The sequence below is a fragment of the Micromys minutus genome, assembly GCF_963924665.1.
Source record: "Micromys minutus genome assembly, chromosome: 9".
Lineage (NCBI taxonomy): Eukaryota > Metazoa > Chordata > Mammalia > Rodentia > Muridae > Micromys > Micromys minutus.
Window position 1 is genome coordinate 26,664,058 of NC_137978.1, and position 20,881 is coordinate 26,684,938.

The 20,881-nt window shown below is 50.0% G+C and overlaps 1 protein-coding gene across 1 annotated transcript; it reads left to right on the forward strand.

The window, feature by feature from the left end:
- Positions 1-4,578: 4,578 nt before the first annotated feature.
- On the forward strand, positions 4,579-13,148 carry LDLRAD1 (low density lipoprotein receptor class A domain containing 1; the record flags this gene model as incomplete). The annotated part of the gene is made up of 5 exons (XM_080921984.1): positions 4,579-4,693; positions 7,253-7,378; positions 9,520-9,657; positions 10,916-11,044; positions 13,000-13,148. 5 exons carry the CDS (start codon positions 4,579-4,581, stop codon positions 13,146-13,148), a joined length of 657 nt encoding a protein of 218 aa, XP_080778110.1.
- Positions 13,149-20,881: the final 7,733 nt, after the last annotated feature.

Sequence of the window (20,881 nt, forward strand, 5' to 3'; positions counted from 1 at the left end):
TGGTCTGAGTTTGACGTGTTAGGAGTAAATTGTTTTAGTTTGCTTGCTCAGTTCAGGTTATCGGATCGGCCCCACTTACTGTTTCTGTGTGTACTTTTTGCATCTGAAACTCTCTTCAGTGTTAGCAGAAAGGAGTCAGGGAATGATTGGAAAAGAACGATTTCAACAAAAGCTCTCGGTGGTGATGCTTTCTAAAGGGCACCATGTCACTTTCCCGGGGGCACCACGCCTCTTAAGTTCATAATGTTCAGCTGTATAGACTCTAATAAAGTTTGCAGTATCTGAATGAAGCAAGTATCTAATTAGACAATTCACAGTAGGTTTTGTTTGTTGTCTCTGACTGGAGACAGACCAAGGAGCTCAAACCACAGAGGGCAGAGTTACTCCAGCCTGCCCACAACTTGTATGTCCTTACCCCATTCTGATGAGACAACTGAAGCTCAGATTGTTGCCGTCTCCTTAGTAACTTGTTAGAAGGAAAACCAGGGCTGTCCCACTCAAGGCGGGAGTCCTATGTCCAGTGGACCTCTCCTGACTTCAGCAAACTAAGGTGTGGCCAGAAGCTAAAGAATGTAAGGAAAGGTAAAACCAGCAGGGAGGTGTGATACTCAGGAAGGTAGAAGGAACCTGCAGAATTCCTCAAGTAGGTGACCAAGCATAAACCAGCAGAAGGTTACAACCCATACAACAGGCTGCTCAGATCAGGGTTGTCGGTTCATATCTGTTAATCTATGGTTAGGGAGCGGAAGCAGGTAGAACACCATCAAAGTGAGTCCTACAACTCCACAAAGAGAAATCCTTTTCTGGCCTTTGCAGGCACCAGGCATATACATGGTACACAGACAAACATACATGCAGACAAAACACACACACATGCAAATAAATAATGTTTTTTAAAGGAATAAAGGGGCTGGAGAGATGCACACACACACACACACACACACACACACACAAATAAATAGTCATTAAAAGGAGGGAGAGGAGAGGTGGAGAAAACCCACAGCCAAAGCAGCTGCAAAACCAGTATCACATCATAGAACTCCAAGATCATCGACCTGCTAACACTATCCTGGCTCCTACTACCTCTGCAGCAGCACGGACGTCCATGGCAACCTCTTGATCTCCCCGGAGCCAACAGCAACAATGTGGAGTCTTGAGCAAGTATTTCTACAATGCCGGTGAACATTGTAGAATGTTCAGCTCTTGTAGTTTCCCTGGCCGCAGATGAGCTGCTCCTTGGGTCAAGGTAACAGATATCCTGCTTGCCCTGGGGAAAGCCAGGACTGTCATTCCTGCTGGCCCTTCTGGACTCAACCTGCTTGAGTCCCATTTCCCGGCGGGCAGCCAGCCCATCCCAACAGCCTACACCTCGCCTATAGGAAGAAAGGACCTAGAAAGGAAGAAAGACTTCACTTCCCTGCCTCTGGGCCCCAGCTGTGGGCAAAGCTTGCCTTTTATATCCTGAGTGATTTTGCCATTGTCAAGTGATGCTGAGACTATGTGTGGTGGAGCCCCAGAAAAATACATGTTCCTACAGAATAGAAAGTCTATAAGAAAAAAAAATGCACTTATTGAAAATTGATCAACCTACAAGCAGTCCACTAGAGACAAAAATCCTTAAAAAGACCTACAGTGGAGGGAGGGACCATCAGACTCTGGCTTGTGGTCTGAAATGAGGCCTGCCTGTGGGAAGGAATAGAAGGGTGTTTCAGCCAGCTGGGTTGCAACCCTAGCTCTGTCCCTCTGATGAGAGCCTTGAGCAAGTAGTAAAATGCCTCTAGACCTGTTCCCTCATTTGAAGACTGGAGATGGGATGACCTGTCTCATATGATGGGGAAGACAAGGTGGGTTAACTTACAGAAAGTATGCCTCACAGCAGATGGGGGGGGGAACATACTCAGAAAATGGGACCTTTGGAACAGTGGGAAGAATAGCCAGAAACATAAATCAAACCATTACCTTGTCACCTGAGTCAGCCTGGCAGATGTTGGAAGACCTGGGGGTTTCACGGGCTGAGGAAAAGGTCTCTTACTGTTCACACATCACTTTGAAGAGCAGCTTGACAGTGCCCGAGACATCGCGGCTGCCTGTGGTAGTACTCTAGGGGCAAGAGATCAAGTATGTGCACTAAAATGATGTGTAGGACCCCTGATGCTCCTCCTTCAAGGGTTCCTGGTCACAGCAGAGTCCTGGAGAGATGTGATTCTTCTTGCTCTACTTGCACTGAAGAAGGAGTCCAAAGGCAGAGGCAGCGAACAGGATGAGGAGGAGTATTCCTATAAAGGAACACCAAAGCTAGTGTGATAGTTCATGTCTGTCATCAAAGTACTTGGGAGACAGAGGCAGGAGAATTGCCATGAATTAGAAACCATCCTGAACAATAAAAACAAGAATAAAAGTGATATGTACGTACACATAAACACACCACACACATACACACACACACATACACACACACACACATACACACACACATACACACACACACATACACACACATAGCACACACACACACACATACACACACACAGCACACACACATACACACACACATACACACACACATACACACACACACATACACACACATACACACACACATACACACATACACACACACACACATACACACACACACACACACACACACACACACTAAAGAATCAAGAGTCCATGGAAGTCAGAGACTGAAGGGCAAGTGTTGGTCCAGGAATGTACTCTACTCTCCATTGTGACATCCATGGTAGGCATTACTAATCAATCATAGACCCTGACCTCAACATCCTTCTAAAATCATGTTTCTCATAGTCTCTACTATAGTTGGCACAAAAGAAAAAATCTAGGTAGCATCTTTCATTTATTTTCATCCCCTTCGGCCTTTTTCCCTTTCATGGCTTATCAGCCTGGCTTGCAACTGCCATTGGCCTCCCTTTGCCAACCACAGGCCAGTGAAGCTCGGGATAAGAGAATTACCAGCAGCTTCATCCAATGGCTGGTAGGATGGGATAAGTGTTATGGTCCCTCAGGTGAGTGCCTTCGAGATGAATCTTCACCAGTGTCCCCAAATGCCTCACAGAATCCAGGTGCTACCCCATGTCAGTGAACAGAGCCTTCTCCTTCACCCCAGCTCCCTCATTCCACACCAGCATGTCCAGGATCCTTCCCACTGAGACCCACTGTCCTCTGTTCTTGTCAGAGGGCCCAACTATGAGAAACTACACTGGAGCACCCCTGCATCTTCATGCCTGTGAAAGGAAGGGTCTTTCCCAAGCCATTAACCAGGCCCCTGTGAGAACCAAGGTTTAGTTTGCCCAGTCCACTGGCTACCTATAGTCCATGGTTTGGCATTTATTTCCCATCACAAGAGAAATGGACCAGCCGAGGAATCCCTGATGGGAACTCCTAGACACCTGGAGATGGATAATACCCTTGGCGGGGAAGTTCTCGGAGCATCCCCATCTGCTTCCAGGGCCTCTGTCTCCTTCATAGACCAGATTGCTAAGGAATCTGTTCCATGCTGGAATAGAAGAGATTCTGGAAAGCAGCTAGCTCCCACCCAAATACCATATCAAAAAAGTTAAAACTACATATCTCCATGCTTTTAACAATTCAAATGTCTATTCCTCTCTTTTATTTATTCATGTATGTATGTGGGGTAGGGTGCACACATATGTGTATAGAGTCAGGACAACTTTGTGAAGTAGGCACTCTCCTTGCACCTGCACATTTATCCTGGGACTGGAACTAAGGTCCTCAGGCAAGCACCTTTATCCACTGAGCCATCCTGTCGGCCCTCAGAATTCCATATTCTTCTGATCTCTATCACCTACTTAATGAACATTCATCAGTGAGAAAAGGAACTTTCTCTTCCTGCCACTGAACCAAGACTCATGACACTTCTGCCCATGGCTTCCTTCAGCCCAGGGCACAGGGTTGATGGGCGTGGGGGGGACTTGCCTTCCTGCAGTCTGTTGATGCAGAGGAGGAAAAATGTGCTAAAGCCCTGGTTCCATCTATCCCGTGTATAGTGTGACTTGAGGCACAAACAGCTTGTCATCTGTGGAATGGGACGTGTCACCATCCAACTGCAGCCTAGGGAAAGACTTGGTAGGAGCAGGTACACCGGTCCTTCCTCCATGGGAGAGGCAGCCTGGGAGGAGAGTGCCACAGGGGAGGGCACAGCCCTGGCAAAGCCTGTTGCTGTCCATCCCTCCCCCAGGCTGCCCTTGGTGATAATCAAAGGACGCTACACTGGGCTCTCTTTATTCCACCCCAGTTCCTGGAGATGAGTGTTGGAGCCATGAACAAAACCTTCCCCCAGGTAAAAGCTGCCTGTGCCTGAACTGACTCTTGACCTGGGGGGTCCGTCCTTGAGATGGAAAGAGCTCTGGGGAAGGGGACCTGAGGACCTATGGCCACGTTCATCTGCCCTGGGGACTCCCTCCAAGTGAGAGCCTGGAGTGCTGAGTGGCAGCACTGAACACCTAGGGTACTAGGGCATTGTCACCAGGAGGACCTGCCCTGGAGAATTTGGAGGACAAAGGAGTAGTGGGTACTGGGCAGAAGCCATCCTACAGGATGAGCTGGGGCTGTGAGAGACCAGAAGTTTGCCCAGCCTGCTTCTGTTCTCTTGGGCAGGCAGATGCCGAGAGCAACACGACCACTGGAAGGAAAGCCTGCTCTGGAGGTGAAGGTAAGGACAGAGGTGGGGTCCCTCCCTGGGCATAGAGAGTCCAAGGCTACTGCAGCTTTTACCTCAGTGTGGGCAGTGATGTCTGCCCCCAGCTTCCTGGCCAGCCAGACTGACAGCCACCAGCTGGATAGAACTGTTCATTCTCTCTAGCTACCAGCATTTTCTGAGTGCCTACCACCTGCCTTTTGCCTGCTGGGCCACCACACTGAACCTGTAACACCAAGGACCACCCAATCAACCTCTGGACCCCATGCCTAATCTAGATGCTCCTGTTGATCATAAGATAGAGTAGGTCAGGACCACACACCTGTACTTATTACTGTTTTTCTAACTCCTGTGCAGCCAGGACCTTTGTGTCTCCCTGGGTCCATCTTGACCCACAGTTGATTGAGGAGGAAACAATTAGATACAAAGAATGGCTGGAAAGGTCTGCCTCAGATCCCTGGAGCTGCGGGTCTTGGGTGGGTAGGGGGCACTAGAAGCAGCTGAAGCTAAGACAGGTTGGGTAATCAGGTCATGGTAACATGGCATCAGAAAGGAGGCCCCTGGTTGCTAAGCTTCAGGGTCATACTCCATGCTGGTGGCTATTTCCAAGTTCAGTGTGGCTGACCATAGGTGTGGGTTTTCTTCCTTTGCCCTGGGTAGGCAGTTTCTGAAGTTTCTGTCTTTAAAGTGGGCATCTCCACCAGGGCAAGAGCTCTCTGCCTGAGTCTCCAGTCTTGCCTACAACCCCATCTTGCACACAACATATTCTGCACAAATATTTGAAAAGCAACCACTCAGCTGACTCTACTGCCCAGGATCAACACAATCTCCCTGGCGACCAAGTTGACTCTGTGTTGCTGACCACAAAGGAACCGCCACCCAGGGTTCTGGGAGTCCAGGTTTTTGACGTGTGCTTCCTGTAGGTTGTTGTCTTTTCTAACCTACACCCACACGCCTTCATATCACCAGCTACCCATCATGCCTCTCTTCCCATACCCTCTCCCTGGAAGGCCTGCTCTTTGAGGCCTCTGCTCTGCCCCACCTTATAAATCAGCTGGTCTTCCCAAGGTCCCATATCACCCGGAGCTCCTCAGAGTCCTGTCCACACCTACCAGTCACCTCCCATTTGACACTGCAGGTGCAGTTCTTGCTGACAGGTGACTGGACACTTGGGTGGCCTGAACTAAATGACCCAAATCAGGATCCTCCCCTTGTCTTCTGTAAATCTAGTTTGTGTGCTTGCACACGCACATGCATACATCCATGCACCCGCACACACAGCACCAGTGAAAGCCTCAGAACCTAAGATGAATCAAACCTGCCTCTGCCCCTCTGTGGTCTGACACAGGTGACTTTACTACCCTCCTTTCTATTTGACAGTGTTTCCAAGTGAGGCTGAGAACTCTCTGAGGTGGAGGGGAGCTGCTTTCTTACCTCCTACAGAGCAAGGTGCCCATAAGCCCCCCCCTTAATAAGGCTGCTTTGCTCCAGTTTGCAAGCAAGTAAGAATTAGGGGAAGTAAGCCAGGCATAGTGGCACACACCCTTAATCCTAACACTTGGGAGGTGAAGGCAGGCAGATTTCTATGAGTTCAAGGCCAGGCTGAACATAGTGAGTCAGGATAGCCAGAGCTACACAGTAAGACTCTGTCTTGAAAAACAAAAGAAACAAAAATAATTAGGGGAGCCAAGCACAATTCTAGAGTAGGGGACATCTGCCAGCTACTCCTGTTACTGCTGTCTCCACAATGCCTAGAGAGAACCTGGCACTTGGTAGATGCTCAGCAAATACTTAGCTCACACTTAACACCTGCTGTTTTAGAATAATCATTCAACAAACCAGCCCCCAGCAAGCTACAGTAACTCTCATGGTGTAGGCTTAGCACTCAAGGAGACTGAGACACAGAAGAGCAAATATTTCACTGTGTGGCCCAGCTAGGAATCCATGGTTCCGGAGAGCACTAAAACAGACGATAGGCTGGAATTGAGCAAAGGGTCTGGATTTTGGCATCAAACAGGTATTGTGCCTCGGCCCAGAACAGGGGTGACCAGGACATTTGCTTCTTTGAACCTCAGTTTGTCGTCTACAGAAATAAAAGGCAAGGTACAGCCCATCGTGTCAGGGAACGCAGGGAGCTGGAAGCTGCTGGTCACATCATACCCGCAAAGGGAAGCAGAGAGGGATGAATGCAGTCAACTGCTTGCTGCTCAGCTCTCTCCACTTGCTCAACCCAGCATCCCACGTAGGGAATGGTACTGCCCACTTCAATGAATTCAACCAAGTTAATCCTCCCCACCCCGCCAAGGCCACTCTGGGTACACAGATGTCCACTGTCCTATGGCCCTGGTCGTGAGGATAAGCTAGGAAGGAGAGAGCCTCTATAGAGCAGAGGCTAGCCCCTGATGGCATTTGGTCATGATGGAGGACAGGCAGGACCAGAGCGTGTCAGGGAAGGCTTAGGAGTGCTTCCTCGACCCCTAGTACTCCCTGACTAGGGAGGGCTACCTGCAGGGCCAGGGTAGGGTGGGATCTTGGGGGAATCCCAGCACCTCTTCATTGTCTTTCCCTCCACAGGCTGTGGCTCCCTCTGCTGCTCACGCCGTGGGGCCTGCCTCTCCGTCTTCCTGCTGCTTCTGTTGGCCTTGCTTGCCGCCTTGCTCGCTGTGGTCACCATCCTCGGACATCCACCCCGCACACCAGGTCAGAGGGCAGGAAGGAGGGGGGCGTGGGGGCTCAAGGGAGATAGCCCCAGCCCTGCCTGGCTTCTCCCTGAATGACTTCAGTGGTTCCCCGAGGTGCAAACAGAAGTCCCTGTCCTTGTATGGTTACAAGTCAGAGAGGCTATTTGCATACATATCCTTGACATGTGCTACTTTAATCTTTTTCTTTTAATCTTTAAATTTTATTTTTATGTGTATGGGCATTTTTTTCTGCATATATCTGTATATACCACATGAGCTTGGTGCCCAGGGATGGCAGAAGATAATGTCAAAACCCCTTGGAACTGTACTTACAGATGGTTATGAGCGTCCATATAGGTGTTGGAAACTGAACCCAGGTCCTCTGGAAGAGCAACAAATGCTCTTGACCACTGACTGAACCATCTCTCTAGCCCCAGTGTGTCTATTGAGAGATCCTGGTTTTGATGTGAATTCCTCTAAGAAATTCTCTCTGACCCCTGAGCTTGGCTAGGAGCTTCCTCTCAGCCCACACAGACACTGCATTTCTTATTCTTCTGGCCCAACCACCCTGGGGAGTCCTCCCAACCACCCAACAGGCTGGGTCCAGAATTTCCCTGCAGTCTGACCAAGGTGCTGAGCTGCCCAATGCAGCCCCACCGTCGGGGAGCAGTTTAGAAAACTCTTTGAGCTTGATCGAATAAACGCTCAGGCCTAATGTGGGGTCGGGACTCTGGAGCCAGGGCTCTTCAGTCAGTGCGGTGGGAATTAGGGTGAGAAGCACAGGGACGTGGAATAGACAGGAAGTGAGAAGGGAAAGCGGGATTGGTCAGCAGAGAGCGTAAGGGGTAGCATCCAGCATAAGGACCAGCGTGTGCGGAGTTCCTATGGTGGGAGGAAGCATAAGGAGAGATTTCGAGAAGACAGTGGATGTGAGCAAGTGGTATCAGTGCCCAGGGCCTCAAGAGCTGCCCTCGGGAGGGAGGTCATATTCCAGGGGCCTAGGGAGGGGGTTGTGCCATCCTTCTTCAAAGAACTAGCTTTCTGAGAGAAGGCTCCATGCCAGGCAGGGCTGCTGTAAGGGACGAGGAAGAGGACAGGTGAAATCATAGCATTCTACCTGAAAGTGCACAATGGGGAGCTGCAGCCATGGGCCTGTGTTTGCGCATGTGTGCAAGTGCCTGTGTGCATGCAGGTGTCTGCCTGTGCACATGTGTGTGAGTGCATGTGTGTGTGACTGCCCATGTGCATGCAGGTGCCTGTTTGCTTGTGTTCACGTGTGTGTGTGAATGCCTGTATGTGTGCAGGTTCCTGCCTGCATATATGTTAATGTACATGTCAGTGTGTCTGTGTATATGTGTGTTAGTGCATGTATGGGGGTCTGTGTGTGCTATAAGCATGTGCACAAAGGTGCAGGTTGTTCGTGTGAGTGCATGTGAATGTGTTCATTTTCCTGTGTGCATCTGTGGCAATGTGTATCCCTAAGGATGCCTCTTATGAGGTAGCTCTGGGACCGGAGACAGGACTCCTCCTGGCTCAAATACACTTGCACATGTGCCCACAGGCACAGCCTACGACCTCCATCTCCTTACACCAGTTTCTTCTTTAAATCTTGGGGTCACCTTTAAGGGTGAGCATCCCTCTTCCTCAGGTAGAGTTTAAGGGTAACACTTCTTACGAGTACTTGGAGGAACAATACAAATATGGAAGTTTACTGGCGGTTAAGGTGGACCCAGATGGAAGGAATTGTGACATGCCGTCCCCAGACAGCCAGATAAACAGTTTCCAACAGATTAACCTGTCCCAGGAGATCCTTCATTAAGGCTGTAGGTTTTACATAGTGCTTCCTGTGTGACCAAACCACCCTGCACAGCCTGTGAGCCGTGTCTACAACAACCAGATTCCCGACATCCCACATACCTCTGGGGCTAGGCTATGACCTCTGTGTTGAGGACAAAGCATCTTAGGCTGGAGGAGGCCAGGTCACAATGGCACTGACAGAGTGGCAGCTTCAACCTCACACATGCCTCGGACGGAGTTCAGAGCCTCTCTGCTGCCCGAGGCCCTCCAGAAGCTCAAAGGGGCACCAGTGCCCACCTTGCCCACCCCAAGGCTTCCTGTATGAGCTCCACCTTCACTCTCGGGCCTCTCTTGCCCCTACAGAGACTCACTCCTGTGTGACACCGGCCAACAGGACGGGGTTCTTGTGCCATGATCGAAGGCACTGCATCCCAGCCCATGCTGTGTGTGATGGCGTCCGCACCTGTCCTCACGGTGAGGACGAGGCTGAGAGCTTGTGTCGTGAGTAGCCCTCAATCCCATGCCCCCTTCATCCTCACAACCGCCTTAACTTTACTTGCAGCTCTGTGGGACATCCTTAGGTACCACCTCCATGTCCTCACACCTATGGTGACATGGTACCTCAGCCCAGACCTTCTGCTGCACACTGGGGGATCTTCGGATGTCACCCTTCATGGCAGCCTTCCCTGACTCCTGCTGGAGGTCAACAGTCCTGCTTTGGGCTCTTACAGACCCTTGCTTCCCTGTCATGTCCCTAGTCACACTGGGGTCACTTCTGTCATCCCTGTCGGGTATGAGTGCCTCTGTGGTAGACTGTTCTGGTTAGCTTGATTCTGGGGTCTCAGCACCTAGGACTAGGGTGTCCAGAAAGACTCTGAATAAATGAGCATGTGAATGGATGGATCAGAAGATCTGGCCCCATGCCTTAGACACCTGCTCTTAGGGGAAAGGAGCCTGGCTAAACACAAAATCATGAATGAGTGGGGGGGAGCCGAAGCAGGGAGACAGCTATGAACTGGGGCGGGGGTAGGGGCGCTGTGCCTCAGAGCCTTGAGAACTAGACTCTAGAGGACCATTTAGCCCAAATTCAAGAGCCGCTGTGCACATTACAACCCCAGCCCTGGGATGATGGATGCAGATGCTCATGGGTTCAAGGTCGTCCATTTCAAGTTACAGGCCCGCCTGCTTAAACGAGACCCTGTCCCAACAACGACAGAAAGTGTCAGGGGGTCCACACTCCAGCTCCTATTCCAAGAGAGTCTGCCGGCCTCTGCTTACATGCTCCTAGGATGATGGGCTAACTACCTGAGGCTGGCCTGGGTTTGTGTAACTTTGAGTCACCCTGTCCACAACTCCCTGATGGAGACGCTACTTTGGAATTCTGGGGCCCATGTGTAAGAAATCGGCTTTACCTGCTATATTCTGATGAGCGGAAGCTTCCTGGAGGGAACTTGACCCTAGATTGAAGGTGGCAGGTTAGCAGAGGTAACAAGAGGGATTTCTGCACTGAGTATGCACACACAATGCTGAGAGTGGGGACATACAAGGGACACCCTCAGAGACCCCTTGTCACCTCACAAGGGTTGCACAGTGTAAGAACACTCCATTCTTTGGAACCGAACTCCTTCTGGGAAGACCTCCTATGCCCTTTCCAGAATGAGTGGGAAGACCCAGCAGTAGGACAGGTAACCCAGCAGCAGGTGACTGAGGTACTGTGGTCAGAGGTGAATTTTGTCCTGCTTCATTTGTCCCTCTACAGGAGACATGCCCCAGAGCCTTCCCAGCTTCCTCCTGACCACCTGTGGAGACCCAGACTCCTGGATCTACTCAGACCAGAAATGTGATGGCACCAACAACTGTGGGGACTGCTCAGATGAGCTGAGCCCAGGTGGGGTCTGGGCCCAGGTGGAGTCTGGGCCCAGGTGGGGGACTGGGCTCAGGTGGGGGCTGGGCACAAGTGGGGGGTTGGGCACAGGTGAGGGCTGGGCTCAGGTGGGGTCTGGGCCCAGGTGGGGTCTGGGCCCAGGTGGGGTCTGGGCCCAGGTGGGGGACTGGGGTCAGGTGGGGGCTGGGCACAAGTGGGGGGTTGGGCACAGGTGGGGGCTGGGCTCAGGTGGGGTGTTGGGCACAGCTTGGGGGCTGGGCACAGATGGGAACTGAGCACAGGTGGGCAGTGGCCAAAGGCATGAGTTGAGCAGGAATCTCTATGGTCCCCTCCGTACAAGTCCCTGCATCCCGGGAAGAAAATTTTCAATCCCTCTCTCTGGGTAGAGAGGTGCTTGCTATGAGAGGCTCTGCCATGGAGAGCTTATCTCCAGGGCAGTGACTGGACGTTAGGACCCAGAGGGTGACTGAGCAAAGAGACTGCACAGCCTTTCTGGGTCTGAGCCTTCTGTCCTAGGCACCTCCCAGCAAGCCTATGAGGAGGGCAGGGCAGGACTCTCTCTGCCCCAGTTCACATGTAGGCAATGCCAAGCACCAGAAGGGAGCAGACAACTACAGGAAGGGACCGTGGAGTAAACGACCTCCTTAGACCTTACATTCTTTCCCCAGCACTGAGAGATGCTCAGTCAGTGAAGTACCGCTGCACAGCATGAGGACCCAAACCCATCTCCATGGTAGAAAGAGAGATCCGACCGCAGGTTCCTAACTTCCCCATGTCACACGTGTACCATATCAGGTGCACACTCGCACACACAGTAAATAAATGTAATACAAAACTTTTTTTTTTTTTAAGGTAGGGTGCTAAAGATGCAGCTCAGGTGGGAGAATGCCTGCCTACTGTGCACGAGCCCTGAGTTGATTCTCAGCCCGGCACAAAGGACTTATGGTGGTACATTTCTATAACCCCCACACTCTGAGAGTAGAGGCAGGAGGGTCAAAAGTTCAAGGTCATCTTTGGCTCCGTAGTTGAAGGCCAGCACAAGACTCTCAAAAGACCAAAGGTGAAGAACATGACCATCAAGGAAGACACTGTAGACCTTAAGAGGCCACACAAGTGCCCATATACACGTCCATGAATTCATATGTGTACATGTTTGTGTGAGCACACATGCATACCCATTCTTTTTTGTTTGTTTTTAAGACTTTTACTTATTTCATATATATGAGCACAATGTAATTGTCTTCAGACACACCAAAGAGGGCATCCGATCCCATTACAGACGGTTGTGAGCCACCATGTGGTTGCTGGGAATTGAACTCAGAACCTCTGGAAGAGCAGCCAGTGCTCTTAACTGCTGAGCCATCTCTCCAGCCCATGCACGCACATTCTATGCCCGGTGTTAAATCAACAAACACGTTCTGAGCACTGCTGAGGTGGCCTGTGCCAGATTCTGGAAGGGGGAGTCAGGAGCAGACCCATCCCTGGGAATACACCATGCTGGTGCCAAGAGGAAGGACTAGGACCTTGGAGACAACCCAGAAAAGGCATCACGGGGCAGGCCATAGAGAACAGGGGGCCAACAGTCAGGGCTGGCGTGTAAAGAGGAATGGGGAGCCATGGATACAGGACAGGGGACAGAAGAGTGAGGCACCCCCAGAGCATCCAAGGGATCGCTAAGGTAGGAGCGAGAGTGGAGCAGGAAGCCGAGCTGGGCGGTGCAGCGTCTCCACATCCTCTGATCCCCAAGCACCGTCTGGTTTCCTTTACTCAACAACTGAGCAGATGGGCCAGCAGGTCACACAGCCTATGTATGAGTCGTGGAGCTGCAGTTCTCTCTGCTGCAGGGAAGCCCAGGCACCCCACACTAGATGGCTTAAGGCTGCAGGAGCCATGCGTGTTGCAGATCTGGAGAGCCCAGGATCAACAGCTGCTTCTTCCACTGGCCCTTGTCTCCCCAGGGACCGCGTGTCCGCCCTGTGGCCCTGGGTGGTGGCGCTGCACTCCAACTGTGTTCAAGTACTGCAGCTGTGTGCCGAGGGCTCTGTGCCGGGACGGAGCTCAGCATTGCTCTGATTGGTCAGATGAGTACTTTTGTCCCGGACCCTGAGTGAGCCTCCCCTCCTCAGCATGGAAGCTGGCACTGAGATCCCTTCATCAGATCATCAAACCCTAGACCACAAGGGCAGGAAGAGACCTTTGCTATTCACCAGTGACGCCCGGCCCCCATCGTCTGATCATCTGTCTTTCCTCCTTCAAGTGTCTCAGCCTCCACTTGAGTACTTCCAATGACACAGAGCTCAGCACCGTGCCAGGCAGATTCTAACAGGATGAGGTGTCTGCCTCCATCACTTTAGGCCTGTCAATGGGACCACGTAGAGGACAAATGCTCCTTGACTCCAGAGCAGGCCTGAAGTTCCAATCCTGTTGTCCCTTGAAGAGATAACTTGGTGGCTTAAATGCCAAGTGAGTTTAGCCCCTTGGATAGAAAACAAAGCACACACATTTACCATCATTCGGTACCTAAGACAGAAACTGCTGAGGTCAAGGCCCCTGTACCTTGTTGCTCAACTCACCAGCAGCCCACATGATCACATGTTCAGCACCAAGTGATCACATGAGGTTGCACAGGGCACTTGGGACCTAGAATCTTTCTAGTTTTCCAGTCTCCTGGAGACTTGTGGCTGAAGAAGAGAAGACCCAGGAAAAGTGCAGCTTAGAAGAACCCCTCTATGACTTTAGCTTTAGCCTCAGCCTTGCTTCACCCCACAACTGCCTACAGGTTTATATTCTGGTCCTGAAGCCAGATCAAACCATTTTCCTACATACCTTGCATACTTTCTAGCTTCATAACACCCAGGCAGGCAAGGATGGGTGTGTTCATCAGACAGATGAGGAAAGAGGGGCCCAGGGGATGACTCGCCCAGGGTGGACCCTGAAACTAAGACTCAAAGTCAGACAGAACTCTGACCTCAGGGCCTCCCCCACTATTAAAAAATGGAGTCACACCTTTGTGGGGGATGGGGGTGTCTCTGGGGAGGGGGGTGAGTATCAAAGAGGTAGCTTAAGGGACCAAAAGTATCTTGCCCTTATCCTGAAAGACAGACTTGGGATCTGGCTATGGAGGGCCCCTGTTGGAAAAGACAGAGACAGCCCCCTAGAAATGAACAGAGTTGGTTTTCTTTTTCTATGTTAGAATCTTGGGAGGTTTGAAAATGGCATCCAAGGAACAGCTGGGCCCTGGCCATTCATTTGTTCCTTCATCACTTGTGTATTCCTTCAGCCGTTTCTGAGCAGAGCTGGGGGCTGGAGGCTGGGGCTGAGGGGTGAGAGCTGGGCCCCCAGAGAAGAGGCCTGGGTCCTGGCACATGCGCAGTAGGGAGTCTTATAGAGAGCCCACCTCATGCCACGCAGGGATGAGTGAGTCAGCAGAAATGTGGGGTCCTCATGATGCCACTTGAGGGATGGTCAGCCTCAGCAATACGGCCTCAGTTGGGTTTCTCTGCAGAAGGTGGGGGCTCTCTTCAGGAGGAGGGGCATTCCATGCTTGGCCCTTATGAGCCATGTAACAGTTCTGATTAAACCATGGATTAGTCAACAGGCTGAAGGCGCCAAAGTATGGGCCCATGCAGGAAACAAGGATCCTCACTTCATAGTAAGAGTGCTGGAAACTCAGCATAGCAAAAGCAAATCAGTTTATTTTATGGCCTTGCAAGGCAACAGCTTAGAATGACAGGCTCCTGAGAACCAATGCAGGGAGTGTCTCAGTTCATTCTGCCAGCAGGGACCAGTGAGTTTGCCATCTGGGAAATGAAGCCCGGAAAGTGGGCTGTTTGAACAGAATCTAAAACCTATCTCTCGCTGGGCAGTGGTGGTGCATGCCTTTAATCCCAGGCGAATTTGTAAGTTCAAGGCCAGCTTGGTCCAGGATAGCCAGGGCTACACAGAGAAACCCTGTCTCCAAAAAACCATAAACAATTAAGTAAACAAATAAGTAAATAAAATAAGAATAAAACCTGTGTCTTAGTGTTCTGGGAGACAGTAAGTGAAGAGCTTTGTGTAAATATGAGGACCTGAGTCTGAGTTTTCAGCACTTACGGGCAAGGCAGTGCAGGGGGGACACCAGAAGTACAGTGTACAAGGCAGGTGTGGGGTAAGTAGTTTGGGGGCACAGATGTACAGTGTGCAAGGCAGGTGTGGGGTGGGCAGTGCAAGGGCACAGATGTACAGTGTGTAGACAGGATCCTGGGGGCTGAAGAGCTATCAGCTAATCTGATGAATTCTGGTTCAGTGAGAGACCCTCTCTCAAAAGACAAGGTTGGGGCTGGAGAGATGGCTCAGCGGTTAAGAGCACTGACTACTCTTCCAGAGGTCCTGAGTTCAATTCCCAGCAACCACATGGTGGCTCACAACCATCTCTAATGGGATCTGATGTACTCTTCTGGTGTGTCTGTCTGGAGACAGTTACAGTGTACACATACAAATAAATATATTAAAAAAAAAAAGACAAAGTTGGCTTACAGAGAGCCGGCTCAGCAGAAGGCTCCTTCTACCAAGTCTGATCACTTGAGTTTGATTCCTGGGACTCACAAGGAGAGAACAATCTCCTGGGGCTTATCCTCTGCTGACACGTAGGTCTACGCATGTCAAGATAGCACACAGCTTTTTGGGAGCCAGGGATTCAAGGTCGACAGGCCCAAGTTCAAAGGCTACCACTCTAAATCTCTCCTCTCTGTCAGCCAGGTCTCTATAGACAGGAAGCTGGAACCTGGCAGGTGCCACAGAAGGTGTGCAGGAGCTACTTGGCATGTGTTCCTCTCTTGTTTATTGGTCCTTCATGAAGGAGCAGGTGCCACAGCCACTACCCAAACAATTCTCTTTAAGGGATTCCAGGAAGATTCAGGCCTGGGGCCTAGGCCAAGTTGACCCACCCCTGGCGCCAGGCTGCAGAGCAGCCAGAGAGACAGCTCAGCAGCCAGTGCCAATATTTGCCCCGGCCCCGCCTCCCTGGCCCCAGCCCCAACAGGTTCTTTGCTGTGCAAACACCAAGGGCTAGATGAACCAAGGAATTTAAAGTGGCTCCAGCTGGGCCCCAGGGTTTGTGTTAAAAATCTGTTCTGGGTTAAGCGCCTGCCATCTCTGTTTGCCTGGGGCTCTCCTTTCATCCTTAAACTCACAGAACTGAATTTGCTAGAGCCCATAGGAGGCTCAGGCAGGCTTTTGACAAGAGGACAGGAGTTGGCCCAAAGCTACATTGCCCAGTAGCTAACATAAGGTTCAAGGGGCCTCAGTAGCTCCAGAGACACACAAGTAATGTCTGTGCCCCAGTGTCCTTAGTTTCTTTTTTTCTTTTGAAACATAGTCTCATGTAGCCCAGGGTGGCTTCAAGTCTTTATACCACACACACACACACACACACACACACACACACACACACTCACGGGGTGGGGGTGGATGAAGAAGGAGAAGATTCTGTTTCAAAAACTTAAACATACATAACAAAAGTAACTAATGATAAATTGTAACAATGTACTACAATAAAGCTACTGGCTTTATTAATTTTATTTGGGAACTAGGTTGCTTTCCTTCTTTCTTTTGAGACAGAATCTTGCTATGTGGCTCTATCTGGCCCTGAACTAACAATCTTCCTGGCTCAGCCTCCCAAATACAGCAATAATAGGCGTGCGCCACCAAGCCTGGCAGAGCCACTGTTAAGTAGGATAGTACTTACATGAACACAAGCAGTCAATACCTCAATGACTCTGAGGCTGCCTGAGGGCTCAGTGGGGTAAAGGCACTTGTTGCCAAGCCTGAGGATCTGAGTTTGAGCCCTAGATCTCACACATGGTACAAGGAGAGGACTGATTCGAACCAACTGTCCTTTGATCTCTACAGTTTGAGATCAAACTATGCATGTATACAGTAGTGTATGACTACACACACACACACACACACACACACACACACACACACACACACGTACAGAATAAGTAAATGAGACATTAAAAGAATTATCAGCAGGCCTGCCTGGCCCCTTCAGCTGTGGGTGGCTGGAAGAGAGACACCCCAGTGCTCACCCTGGCCCTGTGGCCATCACCACTATGATGAGCAGATAGATATGTAATGGAGAGATGGAAAGTGAAGCTGAATGGTTCATGCACTTCAGAAAGAGGCAGAACTGGAGAACCGACAGGGTGAGGAACAGGCAAATATAAAAGAGCTGCTGCCTAGCGCCATACCCCGCCCATGGTCCTACCTCAGCTGGGGTCTATGCTGATATCTATGACCCAGGGCAATCTGGATGTCAGTGGTCTGGGCTGCTGTCTGAGACCATGTTGATGTTCTGTGGGCTGATGCTGGGGGAGGTGGGGAGAGGCAAACCGGTCTGAGTGACCTGTGCTGCCACCAGGGGCCATGTCTGGGCCCTTGGTCCTGTCACAGGGGTCTGTGTTGATGTCTTAGTCCCATGTTACCACCAAAGGCCATGTGGATATCCCTGGTCTGGATTGTTCCTGAGGCCATGTTATGATGTCAGAGCATTGTGCTGAGCTGGCCCTGTCCCTCATCCACCACCACATCCTGGAGAGCTGGCCCTGCCTCTTGTCAGGGCAGCTAAAGAGAGCTGGCCCCGCCTCTTCCTGGCTACAGCACCTGGGAAAGCTGGCCCATCCCTTGTCTTCCTTGAGGTGGCAACATGTCTCTCCACCCCTCCCCACTTTCTGCATAAGGTCACCAATTCCAACCCCCAGCTGAGAAATAAATTTCCTGCATACAAGCCGTATGAAAGAGCCACTGAGCCTTCATGCTTCTAAAGATGAGGGACTGGCTCCTTCCTGACAGCCACGTCCCTGGGAAGCTGATTCTACTAGATTTTCAGGTCTGGATCCAAAAACAATTTATCTGGCCCCCTTGGTTCCAGGACCATCTCCCAAGAGGCATCTGAAGCTGCACAGTCCCAAAGCCTTTCATTGCTCCTTCTGGGGTCAGATTTTAGCCACCTAAACAAGCCTGGAAGCAGAGTTGGTTGGACATGGTGACCTTCATTCATCTTGGCTTCCTCTTGTTCCTCAGGAGCGATTGTTGAGCTGGCACGGCCACCACTGTCATGGACGGTAAGAACAGATGTGACTGGAGCTCTCATGGCCACAGACTACTTTCTTCTTGGGCTTGTTCCTCATAGCACACTAACAAGGGTCTCGGTCTTTTTTGACAAACAGCCCCCACACATCAGGTTTTCCTTTGACTGCCTCTCTACTTCCAGTCAAGATGCCTGTGTCTGTCTCCTGCGCCCTTTCTCTCCAGAAGCCGTAGCTGAGCACTGCCACCATCTTGGTCATTCTTTCCCTCAGTTTCCAGAATGGCACTCCGTCCTGTTTTCCTGTTTGGCCATCTCTTCTCACTGAACCTGCCCTCTGCTTTCCTTTAAATACTGCCACCTCTAGAGCCCCATCCGCAGCCATGTATCTGAGGAATTCCTTTCTTCCTTTTGGAACCTGATGATAACTGTGAACCCTTGCCACAGACTGGAGGGAAAAACTCTCTTCTAAACTCATGACGTTTAAAGTACAACTCCAGGTTCTTAGCCTGAAAGCTGTTTTTCTGCCTGATTGTATTCTCCCCTATGGCTTCTGTTCTTCCCGACTCGTCACTGATGGGCACTAATTCCTCTCAGCTCCATCACTACTTCCCCGCCCCCCCCCCCAGCTGTGGTGTCCGTCTATTCCGGCTCTTCACCACGGGCAGCAGGTGCTTCGGCCATGACTGAAAGAGCATGCTCTGTTCTGCATCCCTCTGCCTCTGCTCACCTCTCAACATCACTCTTAGTCTTCACTCCCACAACTCTGCTCCCCCACAGCTCCCCCCAACTCCACATGTGGAAACACTGTTACCAGTTTCCCACCCTGAAGGCAGGGCTCCTCTCCGTTGAGACTCGCCAGCTCATATTCATCCTTCAAACCCACATGGACATCATTATCACTTGGGAAACATTCTCACCTCAAAACTTTTGATTACCCATTTGAACATCTTGCTTTGGACTCAAACTCCCAAAGCACGCATTGGCTACACTCAGTGGGACGTAGCTAGTCACTTGTCTGTCTTTCTTAATTTAAAAAATGATGAGTCTGGAAGAACAGAAGCCAGAGGTAAGAATAAAGTCAGGCAGAAAACAGTTATTTGAGGGAAGAAATTGCCTCATTTGCTCTGCCAACCTGAATCCACTCTAGATGCCCAATAATTGTAAAGGGATGGCTGTGCTGTTCAGGTTTCTCCATGGAAGCAGAACAGGTGTTTCTCTGTGTATTTCTGTCCATCTACCTGTCTGTCCATCCATCCATTCATACGTACATACATACACACATACATACATACATATCCTCTATCTCTACATATCTGAGAGACTTCTTTTAATGAACTGGCCTGTGTAGATACAGGGGCTGTCAGGTCTGAAGTGTTTGGGGCAGGCCAACAGCTACAAGTCTCTCTTCTTCACAGGGTCTTGGTCTTTTCTCTCAAAGCTGGTTACATGACGTGCATATTTTGATGGGTAATCTGTTTTATCCAGCGTTTACTAATTTCAATGTTAAGCTCACATTTCAAAAAGGAGCTGATATTTTGGAATATATATATATGTATAATGTATACACATGTATGTATATACACATATGATATATTGAAAATATATAAAAAACATTTTTTTAAAAAGGCCATACATTTGATAGAGAACAAAGAGACACACATAGGAGAGTTTGGAGGGGGAAGGAGAAGTGGGAAATGACATAATTATAACCTAAAAAATAAATTGGAGCTGGATATGTAGCTCAGGGTGAGTGCCTGCTTAATATGCAAGGTCCTGAATTTGATCCTTAGTAAACAAAAACGCATTTTCACAGCAACATGTAGGCTGGTGTTTGACCACATCTGAGCACCACATCTGAGTTACCTTAACACAAGGCTGACAACCACAATGAACGTTGGCTTCCCCACTTATAAAATAAATGGTTGTTATCATGTTCTAGGACTCTATGGAGAAATCATGGTTGTGACATCTGGGGTAGGCTTGTGTTCCCACTCTCAATCGGGAGTCCATTGCTAACTACATCTTACAAGGTTAGGAGACCAGGGCAGCAAGGAAAAGAGATTTACTGAGTAGCAGAAAGGACTAGACTAGATTTTCTGATTCTCAGCCTAGAACTGATCCATCTGGGCCTGAAGAATCATTTTTGACATTTGGAAGAATGAAACTGTCAGAAGCAGGAGCTGCCCTCAGAGACCAGCTACAGAGGTGCACACTAAGCTGGTGTCTGTCACTCTGATGTCAGGATAGGCCTGGGACTATTTATTTGTTTGCTTTGTAGAGGTTTCACCTCTCAGCAATAAGACTTAGACACAAAATATATTTACAAATACCTTGGCCATATTGCTAGTCTTTTCTCTTATTAGATCATAACTTAAATTACCCCATTTATTCTAATTTACATTCTCATATCTTCCCCGGGCCAATCTCCTATGCCTGGCTCTATCTCAGAATTCTTTCTGCCTTCCAAATGGCTCACGATTTATTCTACCCTTTCTTATAGGCCACAGGTTTTTAAATTGACAGGTGACACATTCATACAACAGTTAAGAATTCTCTCTATGGCTTGTCTGTTTACTGTTTATATGTGTGCAGGCATGTTTCCACCATGGTGAACATGTGGAGGTCAGAAAACAGCTCATAGGAATCAGTTCTAGCTTGTCACTTTGTGGGACCCAGGGTCAGTCCAGTACACAGACCCTCACTCCTGCCCAGTGAGCCATCCTGCCAGCCCATCTCAGGAACCCCGGAATGTAATTCCTCTGTTC